The sequence below is a fragment of the Micromys minutus genome, assembly GCF_963924665.1.
Source record: "Micromys minutus genome assembly, chromosome: 1".
NCBI classification, from domain to species: Eukaryota; Metazoa; Chordata; class Mammalia; order Rodentia; family Muridae; genus Micromys; species Micromys minutus.
In genome coordinates, this window is record NC_137969.1 from 99,662,547 (window position 1) to 99,675,641 (window position 13,095).

Sequence of the window (13,095 nt, forward strand, 5' to 3'; positions counted from 1 at the left end):
AGGGCCTGGCACTTCAGGACCTCAGAACAGCAGAATGGTTGAGATCAGGAGGATTGGACAGGTCCTCAAAACCACAGGAAGGCCAGGCTTCAGCTACAGCTTCCTTTCTCCACCAACCCGCAAAGACCCCCCTCACTCCCAGTTCACAGATAAAAACACTGAGCTGAGGCCGGGGAGGGCTGTGTGGCCTGGAGTCCTCATGCCCAGACAGTGTGGGCTCTGGAGCTGCTCCGACGGTCACAAGGCCATCGTCCATCTCTAGTCTGGAGAGGTACTGTTACGACCGAAGACTTTCCTGAGCTATGCTCCCTAGCTCCTTCCTGCCCACGGGAGTCAAAGCCGGATCGGCAGTCTGAGAGCCATGGGGGCTGAATCTTTAGCACCTAGCTGTGCCTGGCACAGCAGATGTGCAGCGATCGCTCAGGGTTTGCAGGAAGGAAGTGACAAGCAGCAGGTACAGGTAAGGCTGAACAGTGTAGAGTGTGGGGCTTAGCCAGGAGTCGCTAACCGAGGAAACAGCCCAGGGGAGCCTGAGGCGGCACATGGTAGGGAGGAATCCAGCCTCTGTAAACTCTGGTGGCAGGGGATGGGTTTCCTCTCTGTGGGCCAGAAGACCTGGTTGGAGCCCTTTGGGGGTCCTGGGCAGGGCAGGGTCAAGGCCTTGGTTGTCTCTGTAAAACAGCCTGCTTGTGAGGACTAAGGCACCATCTGAATCTGGGGTTCAGCAGCTTGCATTCACAATATCGAGTCCTTCCAACTGTTCTCCCAAGCCACAGCCTCGCCATCTGCCCTGCACAATCCACCCACGGCACAAGCCTGACTACAGTTTTCCTAACATCTGCTTGCACCCCAGGCTCACTTTCCCACCCAACCCTGAGCCATCCTCAAGGGCCAGTGTTCTGCCTTTTCACCCCGTTCCTTTGGACCAGGGGCACTCCTCTACGTACTTCTAAACTTGGATGCTACCCCTCCTCTGGAGCTCCTTCCTGGGCAGCAACCATCCATTCCTGCTTCCTTTGGGTCACCTCTCTGGATCCTTTCTTGCCTCCCTTTAGCATCTGTATGGTTCTGTGTCTGCCCAGCCAGATGGCACTGTGGCTCATGCCTCAAATTGATGGCCTACATATCCCAGTGGGCTGTCTCCTAGGGTTTGTGCTGTGTTTTAGGCTGAGGTTTTAGTGGAAAGAGGCTTAGGACTAAAGCAGAGGCTCTGTGTGTGACAGCAGCTGCCTCTGTGGTCCTGCTTTTGGGAAGTGCTGGAAACCTATTCAGGGCACACTCTACCAATGCCCCTCGGCTACCTGTTGCCTGAGACGAGGGTTGGCAATAGGGAGATTGATGAGGGTACTCATGCTCTTAGAACCCCTCTACCCTTACAGCTGAGTTTTCTTGGGTCTGCTTCTCTTGTCAGTCTCCACACTGGCCCAGGTGTCACCATAGCTCTGGTCACATCACCCTGTGGTCTGAAGTCCCATATGTCAGTGGTATTCCTTGGGCTCCCTCATGCACCTTCATTTCTGAGCCATGACCAGAATGTCTGTGAGTCCCCGAGGAAGCCTCAACTCTGCCCCCCTCTTACTAAGGCAGTCATTCTATCGTCTGCCACTCTTGGGGGGACCGTGTTCCCAGTGGAGGGGATATGATGCAATACAAGTATGCTTGAACAGAAAGCGGAAAACGGTCAGAGGATGAGTCCTTAGGTGGAACCCACTCCCTCCTAGCCTGCCTCTCTGTGGACACCTCCAGCAAGGCTGCCCTGATTTTCTGCAGCCATGTTCAGACTCAGATGTACCCTCACATTGCCACCTTTTGCTGAGAGACCCTAGGGAACTTCAATGGCTGAGTGTGTGTGGGTCTTCCCTTCTACTTCCCAAGCTGATGTGGGGGGTGGGTCTTCTAGAGAAGGTCTTTGTATATTCATAGTGTGTGTGGGGGGGGTGTCTGCCTTGCCTGGTGATACCAAAGGCAATTGGCCAGCAGGTGGTTGCATCCTGGTCTTGCTGCTTGTGGGCCTCTCCAGACCCTCAGGGCCAGCTGCGACCTCTCCCTCGCAAAGTCCCCACCCGGGACTCACCGCTGCTGCCGTCAGTGCTGCGTTCAATGATGTGATCAACCTGGCGGACCCATTCCCCATTACACTTGAAGAAGATCTGTGTGGCGGGCACAGCCTTGCACACCAGCAGCACGGGCTTGTTCTTGACAATGTACACATCCTCAGGCTCCACCAGGAAGTGGGGCAGCAGGTCTGGGTTGGCACCAGGCACTGGATTGGCCACTGTGGCACTCTGCTGGGCACCTGCAAGAGGAGGAAGGGGAGACAGATGTAAGCCAGGTCTTCCCTGAGTATGGTGGGGGCAGCTGGCGTAGCTAAAGTCCAGCTTAGGATGGAACCAAGGGAATAACAGTTCATCTGCTTCTCAGCTGGACAAACAAGCCACTGGACATCCTTTCTGAGCCCGTGTCCTCATCTGCAGCTTATCGTGAGGAAGGACCTGTGACTTTCTGAAGGTAGAGGGGCAGAGTGAAGCCAAGGCAGATGCCAGCTCTCAGGAGGCCTTTGATTCAGGACAGCAATGGAAATCTGATATTCTTCCATGGGGAAGTTTTAAGATTTGGTCCAGCAGGCACTTGCCCCAATAGATCAGTGGTTTTCAACTTTCCTAACACTGCAGCTCTTAATCCAGTTCTTTAGGTTGTGGTAACCCCTCCCCCAACCATAAAATGATTTTCGTTGCTCCTTTGTAACCGTGATTTTGCTGCTGTTAGGAGTTGTGATGTAAATGTCTGTGCTTGCTGATGGTTTTAGGTGACCCCTGTGAAAGGGGTTTCGACCTACAGGCTGAGAACTGCTGATATGGGTGAAGGTGAAGGGCCTTGACATTTAAGGTATTAAAATACAATGTGAATGGATAAAGACAGGGGGAGGCATCCAGGATGTAGTTTTGAGGAGCAACAAGGGGTGCTGGGTGGACCTACATTATGGAGGGCCGGGGAGGGCGGGAGTTGGAAAAGGGTTGGGAGACGGGGCTGATGGGTGACATGGCGGAAGTTCCTGCCTCTTCAAGGAGACCTGAAAATGGGATTTCTTCTCATTCATATCCAAAGCTACACCCGTCCCACAAGTCGTCTGTCACTAATTACACAGGGTTAATTGGCTCTGAGGCATTCCGTGGAGTTAAAACCTCAGTCTGCAGGACACCCAAAGGTGTGGGAATGCTGCTCACCAAACAGGCCCTAACCTCCAAAGCTGCTAGCGATTTTCTACCAACACACAACTAACAGGGGCCTCTAGGCGTAAAAAGTGGGGAACCCCCCAGAGGTACAGCTACTCTCTGGCACCAGTGACTTTGGGAAGTTAGGTAAAGACACTGGCTTCCCATCTGTGAGATGGGGCCGCTCCTGTGAATTCTGGAGGTTCCTCATGGGATTGGCTGCTCTAAATAACCTCCCCAGGAAGGCAGAGGCCACTCACTGGGCTCCTTTGCCCCTCCTTCCTCTCTCTACCTCCCAGCCCCCTCTGCTGCCACAGAGCCCCAGCTCTGAAAATGCTTGGGAGAGTTAATTTAGCTGTGTGTGTGTGTGTGTGTGTCTGAGAAAGAGTCTGTATGAGAGAAAGTGTATGAGAGTGTATGTGTGTATGAGTGTGTGTGTGAGTGTATGAGTGTGTCTGAGAAAGTGTATGAGAGAGAAAGTGCATGAGCATGTGTGTGTGTCTATATGAGAGTGTATGAGCGTGTGTGCTTTATTGCTAAGCTCCCCCTACAACCTCTGAGCTCAGGACCACAGGCTTCTTGAGTCTGGCTCACTGATGTATCTTAGGGCTCATGCAGACATCCGAGGTCTGGAGAGTAGAGAACTTGAGGGGCTGTGGCTCAGGAAGCAGTTCTATTGTGTAGGTGCAGAATGGATACTGGTGGGCATGCTTGCTTTTTGAGACGTGGTCCCCAGGACTATACCCATGGCTGGCCAAGCTAGCCCCAAGGCAGGGCCCTGTAAGGAGCCACCACAGGTCAGGTCTGGATTTGCCTCTGCTTCCCACCACAGCTAGCGCCTGTCTCCGCCCAGAGCTGGATGGGTACGGGTTCCCCTGCAGGATATGAGACAGAGAGTGGGTGCTCAAGCCTCCCGCCTCTCTATCGATCAGCGCAGCAAGTCCTCCTCACGTCAGCCGCCCGCTGAACCCAGCACAATCCCTCATGTCTGCATTTAACTGCTAATGAAAAATAAATGTACTGTGACCAATAAGGGACATAGCTCACTTCTCCAGGGCCTCCGTCACGCCACTCTGGGGTGGCCTCCCTCCCACTTCTGGGGGTGAGGGTATTTATCAGGAGGCCCCAGGGGGACACTCCAGGCTGCAACCCTGCCTTCTATCAAGGACACTTATGGGTGAGTGGTAAATTTAAAGCCATATCCTCTAGGGACAGCAGGGTGCTGTCTGGGTGGCCAGAACTGGCTTCTCTCTTGCTAGCCCCCATGCTGGGCATCTGCTATCCCTGCTCACATGTTCCAGAGAGTTCTCTCACCTGAACTACACTGTATGTAACACAGTGAGCCTTTATTTCCCTTCCTGCCACAGTGTGGGCCACTGTGGTGGACATGCTTTCTATATCAACTCTGCCATCAAGGTTGGGACCCAGCACGGCAACCTCAGACCCAAATGACCGCAGACCCTGGCACGAAGCAGCAGAGTCTTCCCTTTGGCCCAAACCTCTCACCCTCTACTGCCTTATCTGGGCCTGTTGCTTCCACTACCTGCCTGGTTTGAAGTGGTACTCAGGATGGGGCCAAGCCCCTTAGCTGACATCCCTAAACATCCCATTCTGGCATCTGCCACCCCCTCCACAAGGCTGCAGAAAGGCCTACGCTTAGGCACCGACTTCCTGTCTCCCATGTCCATATCAAATCACTCCCAAAACTACACATCTGACCTCTACACCGGGGCCACCCTCACAGCCACAGCAGACCCTTACCATAGGTGAGTGGTCAAGGCTACCATCCCTGCAACCAATGCCCCAGTCCTGGTCCCTACTGTCTGTCTCAAAGCTTCTTAGTATAGTTGCTCACAGTGGGACTGGGGATGGATGTCTGCTGCTGTCACTCCCCAAGAGTGCTGAGGGCCAGACACAGGGGGAATCTGTCCCCAGCACGCTGTGACTATTGGTGGTGTCTGGGAACAGGCAAGGGCAAGTACAGAGTGCGCTGCCACATCTGGAAGCCCGCTTATCTTGGGCTTTCCTGCACACACAGGATGAGGCTCAGCAGCCCTCTTGGAGCTCCATAATGAAGCATTGCTGGACTTGTGGTCACTGGGGACCGCACACTGGGTATTGAGATAGCTCGGGACCATGTGAAGAGCAGTTCCTGCCTCTTTCAGGAGACCTTGGCCGCTCACTTTGTCAGAAGCTTGTACCCGTGCACAGGCTGCCTCCAGCAAGACAGGAGCAACATCCTAGCAGTCCCTTGCCCCATGTCTGCTTGGGGATGAGGGGTGAGCATGTGTGCCTACACGCATGTACAAGTGTGTGTACATAGAGAGGCAGCCTGGAGGTCAGAGGCTGGTAGCTACAAGCAGGGAGAAAACCAGATGAAGTCCCAGGTAAGAGGGCTTTCATACCTCTTCTGTGGCCTAAAAGGTACACTTTAATTTGGCATTGAATGACTACTGTATTCCAGAGGCCATTCTGGGCCTGGGACCCTACAGAAGCAGGTAAAGAGCCCTCTCCTAGAGTCCGGGGGAAGCAAAACCCAGTTCTGGCACTGCCCATGCTGACAGGGACCTGGGAGAACAAGGGCATGATGATACTTCAGAGAAGATAGGGAAATAGGGATCCGGAGGGAAGCAGGCTCAGGAGGGGAATTTTGGGCAATGTTCTAAATGCCAAACCCAGGCCTAAGAGTGCTTAGGTTTAAAAAGGAAATAGTAAGGTCACAGGAAGTAGCTGGGCTTGACTGAGATTGACATGGCCAGAGCAGGACTGGAGATGTATGTGTATGTATGTGTACATGTGTGTGCACACATGTGTGTGTGCGTGTGTTTATTTGTGTGGGTGTGTAGGCATGTGTGTTGGGAAGGGGAGCACCTCAGAGTTAGGACCCAGGAGGAACTTGAGATTTCACTACTCAGGTTTCGGAAAGATTTCAGGGACATTACTTTGTGGGAGGGCCTTGGGGAGGATGGGCATGGGCGCATAGACAGTGGGTGCCTTTCTCCCTCTGTCCACCTGGGAAGTACTAGCAAAGGAGCCTGCTCCTCTGAGGGCCTGGATCCACATCCTGTGACTGTGATTAATTTAATTGTGAGTCTCTGAGAGGGATTGTTTAGACCAGGTTGTCTGTGGGCATGGCTCTGGGAGATTGTCTTACTTACTAATTGGGAAGATGCAGCCCACTGTAGGCAGCACCATTCCCCTGGCAGGCCACCCGGGGCTGTATGAGAGCAGAGAAAGTTAGGTGAGTGTAAAGCACACATTCATGCATTTTTGTTTCTTTCTGCTCTTGACTGGATGTGATGTGACCAGCTGTTTAAGCTCCTGCTGCCTTGAATTCCCCATAGAGATGGACTATAACCTGGAACTCCTTCTTCTCCAAGCTGCTTATTATCTTCATATTTTATCACAGCAGGAATAAAATTAGGATCGTCACCCACCTGAGCATCTGTCCCATCCCATGAGCCTCCTCCTGGGATTCAGGCTCCTGTGGACAGGTACACAGATCTGGCTTGGATGGCAATGGAATGTTTGTTGAATGACTAATTGACCCCAATTTATACTAGAAATTAAAAACTGTGCATGGTAGCCCTTTCTTCTTAGTCTATGGGAAGACCCAGAGAGAAAGCAGAGAAGCCCACAGGGAGCTTCAGGTATACACAACATTCCTCTCTGCAGGACACCCAGCTCTACTCAGGCGCATTGGACATAACTCTGTGTGAGGCTGAGCCCCATGACTTTCCTCACTGTGGCAGGGAACCTGAGACTTTCTAGTGTAGCTCAGAGGCCCGGGGTGGGTGTGAAAATGCTTTCAAATGTTTTATTTTTAAAAGTACCACGAAAATATGAGGTGTGATTAATCAAGCTATTAATGAAGTCACATTTACTGAGTAAGGCTTCATCCCAGCCAGCAGGGTAGGAGGGGTGGGGGCAGGATGTCACCTGGCCTCCCACAGCTGTGGCCAGAAGCAAGTGCTTTTTCCAGCACAGTGGCACCCTGCTCCCTCTTCCTGCCACCTGCTCCTTCCCTCCTTGTAGAAACCCCGGTGGGGTGAGCACAGCTGGGGCAAGATGGCCAGCTGCTTCTCAACACCCCTGGAAAAAAAAAAAACCCCGCTGACTGTGTCCCCGAGGCTTATCTCTAGAGGGCAGCTCTTTGCAGGCTCCTGTGGCCTGGGTGTCTCAGACAATATGGATGCTCAGGCAGGCAGCGAAAAATACTGCAGGAAAATGTGCCCTTTGGGTCTAGCGCTTAAGCTGTCCCTCTGGCCTCACTCCGAGGACTCCCTCTACACTAGGTGGCATGTTGATGCCTTGAAATCCCTAAAGAGCATTTGCACATCCTGTTCCAGGCTCTGCCTCCCTCCAGCATTCTGGCTAACAGCACCCGATTTTCTTCCAAGAAAACCAACACTCGCAGTCCAAGACCTTGGCTAGGATGAGGGGACAGGTCTAGAGCTCTCTGTGGCTCTGGAGTTGCTCTGTGACCTTTCACAGCAGGGGGGCCAGGCCTTGTCTACCAGAGCCAGGTTCGAAGTAGCAGCCATGGCAAATGGCCAGAAAGGGGACAGGCTGACTTCTCCGCAGCAGCTGAGGCTAGAGTTGATGGTAGTGCTGGGTTCCCAGCCGTGGGACCAGTGAGTTCTTCGCTTAGCTGAAGGCATCTGGAGTCAGGACCTTTGCCCCTCCAATAGATGTTCACATCTCCTACCTTCCTGGGTGGCTTCTGCCCAGCCTGTAATTCTGGCTCAAACTTCCCTTCCACCAAAAAGATTTCCTGACCACCAGACAGCACTGGTCACCTTCCTCAGAGCCCCCAGACATCAATCATATTGCTGGGTTTAAGCATGTTAGTGCCCCAAAAATGGTGACTGAGTGTTTTTATCTCCTGCCTATCTCCAGAGCTAGGCTGTGTCCGACACACAGCAAGTGCCCAGCAGGTGTTTGTTGAATGAATGTTGAACTCATTGCTCGGAAAGGGACTGGAGCTCAGAGATAAAGGGCAGGAACGAGACAATACAAACTCTCTTAAGAGCCAGCTCCTTTCCCCTTCCAATCACCCAATAAATCAAAGCAGTTTGCAAGAGAAATGACTTCCTCAAACAAACAAACAAGGAGGTGAGGTCCCTTCTCTAGAAAGAGCCATCTCCAAGCCAGAAGCCACTGGTGTTAGACAGAATCAGAAGGGCATGGTGGAGGAGGTAAGAGGGCACAGGAGCCTGGTGTTAGACTTGCGGGGTTAGGAGAGACAGCTGCAGGCATCTGTTTTTCTTAAAATCTATACAGGGATGCTTGACTACAAGAGCCTAATATACAGGCTACATTCTGGGAGGAGGTGGGAAGAGTGAGGAGGGAGGGGAGACAGAGAGAGTGCAAGCTGAAGTGTAGGAGATGGAGGTAGCAAGCCCCCATCCCCCCTCCATACCTTCCCTCCTCCCTGCTGCAGGTCTCAGGGCACAAGGGAACTTGTCTGAAAGTGAAGATGCCCCAGGAATACACCCCAGGAGCCTTTGCGATCCCCAGAAACCTAGCCACCCTTGGTACTGCCCACCACCTGCTTCCCACAACCTGGCTGCAGACCCTGTACAACCTAGAAAGAGCAGCACCCCCCCAATCTGCAGTGACCCCGCAGGAGGAGGCAGCCATGGCTCCCAGCCATACAGGACACCCTGGGGACATGTCAGCATTCAGGCTTTGGTGACAACTGTGGTCTCTCTTCCATGTAGGATCATGCACAAAGAAGAGACAGGAGGTAAGAGGCCTCACGGTGTCTCTGAAGGTATGGCTGTTCCAACCTGCGTGTACACATTCTGGTTTCCATGGTAATATGCCCATGAAAGTGACACAGAAGCAAGAGCTGCCTTTCCAAGACTGGAGGAAAGTCACCCTCTTCCCCAGTGGGTTCCAGTTGCTTGGACACAGGGACAGACACAAGCACTGTGAAGACAGACAGACATACTGAACCGCCAAAGAGGACTGTGGCCAGACAGACACCCTGCCCTGGCTGCTGCAGGTGTTACTTAGCAGATGAATTGTGCGTCTTCTACCTACCTCAGTGAGACTGGCCACATACCACACAAGTGACAGTGACAGTTACTAGATGGGTATCACCTCAGCCTGGCTCTGCTGTACCCACCACTTCCCCTCCACTCCTGTTTCTCAAACCTACAAAACTTGTCTACCACTGGATCTTTGCATGTGCCCTGTTCTATCTGCAGCCCGTTGCCCTTATTCCCCATAGCTGCGCCTTTTGGATCCTCAGTCTCAGCTCCAGTGTCTCTTCCTCTGGGAGTCCCCTTGGCTGCACTGTTCAAGGGACCACTGTTAGCTCAACTGTTTCTCTAGTTACCAGGCGCCGACCACAGACTGGAGTCTTCTGTTCTCTGTCTACATGTGGTGCGCCAAAAGCATCTGTTTGGCACCCGTTCAGGGCCTGGTGAGGAGTGTGGTGTGCCATGTTCAGATGTGCCGACAAACTAACCAGGTGCTCTAACGGTGTCCAGCACGCACCCTCCAAGTGACATCACCATTGCCGTCACTGGGAGCCCTCAAGTCTGCCAGCAAAGGGGACTTGGAAACTCTGGAGGACAGAGAGTTGTCATCGGGAACAGAGCCTTGGGACCTACTCAGGAACCTATCCCCTTCCAAGGGGCCTTGCCTCAGGCCAGAGAAATAGTTAATAAAACTGAGATCTAAATAAGCATTTGATTAACAAACGATAAAATAGCTATTGTGTCCCTGAATTAAGCTGTAATTGTGGTTGATAATTGGCTGGTTAGAATTTAATAAGCTACAATTAAATAGAATGGAATCCGGGGTAATTATGTGGTCACAGAGCCCAGGGAGAAGGGGGGAGGGAGAGGTAGAAAGGAGGCTTTCCCCTGCTTTGACTTTGCCGGTGGCTTGTGGCTGTGGGCCTCTGTCTGGTTTGCATGGAGGTGGGGATGGTGAGAGCATGTGGGTCTGTGTGCGGTGTGTCCCCCCCCACCTGTCACTGGGCAGTGACCTGTGCAGGTTCCTTGTCACTACTCAGTGCAAAGCAGTGTGAATCTTGCCAGGGCCATGGCAGCTTCAACTGACGGAGACAAAAGAGTGGCTGGCACAGTTCCCTGCAGGGCGGAAGGCCAGGACGGTGCTGGGAACATCATAGAGGAGTCCTCTTGTCTGTCTAGTGAAGACTCAGACTCAGAGAGGGAGACTGCCCACGCAAGGTCACACAGCAAGTTGCTGAAGAGCCGGGGCCTTTGCAGACTGCTTGTGCATTAGAGGTGACCCTACTGGCCTGCAGGCTGAAGGGTGTCCTCTCCCGTGTCAGCACCCAAACCCTCCCTGTTTTCATCTGTGACCTTCAACAGCTAAACCTCCTTACAGGTTAGGTAAGGATGGTAGCAGTTTTAAAACTGTGGCCACAGCCCTGTGTGGCTATCCCATGGCAGGCAGGTGTGGCCCCTGGCAGACACACAGGGCTGATGCATGGCCACTGCCTCCATGGCTGTTTATGACCCCATCAGCGTTTTTTTTTTTTTTTTTTTTAACCATGTTGCCGGCAGTTAATTTAATTAAAGACCCGGTTCTGGATGTGGTGGCGTTTCATATCTCACTGGCTTAACGGAGCTCGGCCAGAGCTCAACTGGAGTGGCTCTGGGGTTGTCCAACCTCTGGGAAGAGGCTGAAGGCTGCAGACACAAGGTGGGTCACTGTCATCAGCCCTTGGACCCCTGTGAGACACTACAGGACTGTCACCACCCTGTGTACACTCATGTCACTAGAACATGGCTTGCCTTCTTACTTCCACCTCACGATGATTCCGGGAACAAAGACCTGTTTCCACTCTACACCTTAAAGGTAAAGACATGGAAGCCCAGGGCAGTAAAGCACAGATTCCTACCAGGTAGGCAAGAGGTCAGTAAATCTTGCTGCGTACAGTGCCCCAGGGGGAGTGGCCTAGTTACCACAGCAGCAAATCCTGGGTAGAGCCTCCCAGAACCACATTTGCTGGTGGCCCACTGTCCTCCTGAGCCATGCCCGTACCAGCGTGGTGACACTGTGACCGCAGGTCTCCAGATAACAAGTGCTCTAGCTCTCACAAGTTAAATTCTCTACCTCACTTAATATAGGGAGCAGAGGGGAAAACCCAGACACTTTGTCAGGGTCAGCTCCTACCCATCCATGGCTTCCCAACTGGCTCCACGGATCCTTCCATGGAACACACTTCAAGTCAGCCTGGGGCTCCTAGCACAGTCCTGACATCCCCAGGACTTCCTGTGAGCTGGGCCAGAGGCTCCAAGGCACCTCAGAGAACCCTGGCCTCTCTCTGCTCACCCACTGTTCTGGCTCCACGTGTCTTCAGTCTCTTGCCTGACTACTCCTCCCAGTTCGCCTCAGTCTCTCTCCCTAACCCCAGCTACAGCAGTGCAGGGCTCTTTCCAGAAATAATCTGAACCATACCCCACAGGGCAGAGGCCAACTGCTGCAGTTCCCACGACATCTTGTGCAGGTCCAGCACTGTACGAGCCGGCTATCCTACAGGGCATCCACCCCACTCCCAGTGCTCCTAGCCCCATTAATTCCAGAAGGTCCATGTGACCTCCTGTAGTCCACCCCTCCTGGTGCCACACATCCTGGGCAAGTGAGGCCTGTTCTTGGACCATCCATGGACAGTCATAGGCCCGCTGTGTATCCTCCATCGGACTACATGCCCTCTAAGGCATACCCAGGTCCATGATACCTTGTCTCAGCAATGTCCTGTTTGGGGGCTGGATGTTGGAGGCCAGTGACAACAGTCCCAACTCTGTTCTGCCTGGCTGTGTGATCTCTGGCCAGCCAATTTTCTCTATGTCAGAGTGGCAGGACTGGATCTGGGAGGGCTCAGTGCTAGGATTGGAGGGACAGAGGTGACAGGGCTGTTCCCACCCTGAGTCAACTCAGCCCAGGAACTGCCATCACCAGGCAGGCAGGCTGGCTGAGAGGCTGGAAAGCCATACTGGTGTGGAACCTCCCACAGTAAAATGCTGACAGCTGATTTAAACATTTTAGACATTGTGTTGGCCAAACAAGCTGGCAGGCTAAAGCCGGACTAAACAATGCTCGAGGTCTCTCAACTTTACAAATTAGGGTCACAGCAGGGCAAGGGGGAGTCGCCTCTCTGGCCACACACCCTGGCTCTGTTGCCACCCGGCTGCTCAGCTTCTTCTCCCCTGCTCTTCCTGCCCAGCACTCACTCTCTCTGGATCTGTTCCCTCCGGAGTGGATAGATGCCCTGAGGCCAGGCAGAGAGGCTGGGAACGCAACTGCTACCCACAGGTGCCCCAGGCTTCACTGTGATTAGTAAGCGTCCATCTTCAGCTGAGGCCTAAGACCTTGTCCCTTGTAGAGGCTGAGGGACCACACGAGCCCTGTGATGCTCTCTGCCTGGGAAAGGAAGAGGCGGGGAGCACCACTGAGCTTTCTGGCCTTCGGTCTGTGCTTCGACTATAACCGAGGAGCCAGCAGAAGGTTGCTGCAGACCAGGGTTGAGGCAGTGTGAGCTGGCGACCCCAGAGAGGAGATTCAATTAAAAAATACTCCTCATCTGGGAGTGAAGGAGCCCAGGCCTGGCTTCAACCTTAGAGCCGGGAAAAGGGTGTCTGGTCATGGCCGTCACACCCCTGACAATATAGTAATGAGCCTTCACCCCGTTTTAATTATCTGCTGTCCAAATAATTACCAGATTGTTTATTTCACTTAACAGCAGCCATACTTTTTCTCCTGATATTGATTTCCATGCTTTCTTGGTTGGTTCATTATCTTTTCTACCCCTTTAATAGGTTCCTGAGGTCTTAGGTAAGGCTGGAAGAAGTAGAGAGGAGCTCAAGGAGGAAGAAAGAGGTGGGTGAACCCTTACTGT

At 53.0% G+C, this 13,095-nt stretch overlaps 1 protein-coding gene across 2 annotated transcripts in view; it reads right to left on the minus strand.

Annotated features, from left to right (window-relative positions):
• The window catches only part of UNC5A (unc-5 netrin receptor A), a gene marked incomplete at its 3' end in the record, with an annotated part of 53,185 nt that overhangs the window by 11,686 nt on the left and 28,404 nt on the right, over nt 1-13,095 (minus strand). For both annotated transcript variants that reach the window (XM_080909619.1, XM_080909618.1), the window contains exon 2: nt 2,075-2,296. In XM_080909619.1, coding sequence (XP_080765745.1) covers nt 2,075-2,296 — 222 coding nt within the window. The remainder of the gene's footprint in view (nt 1-2,074; nt 2,297-13,095) is intronic.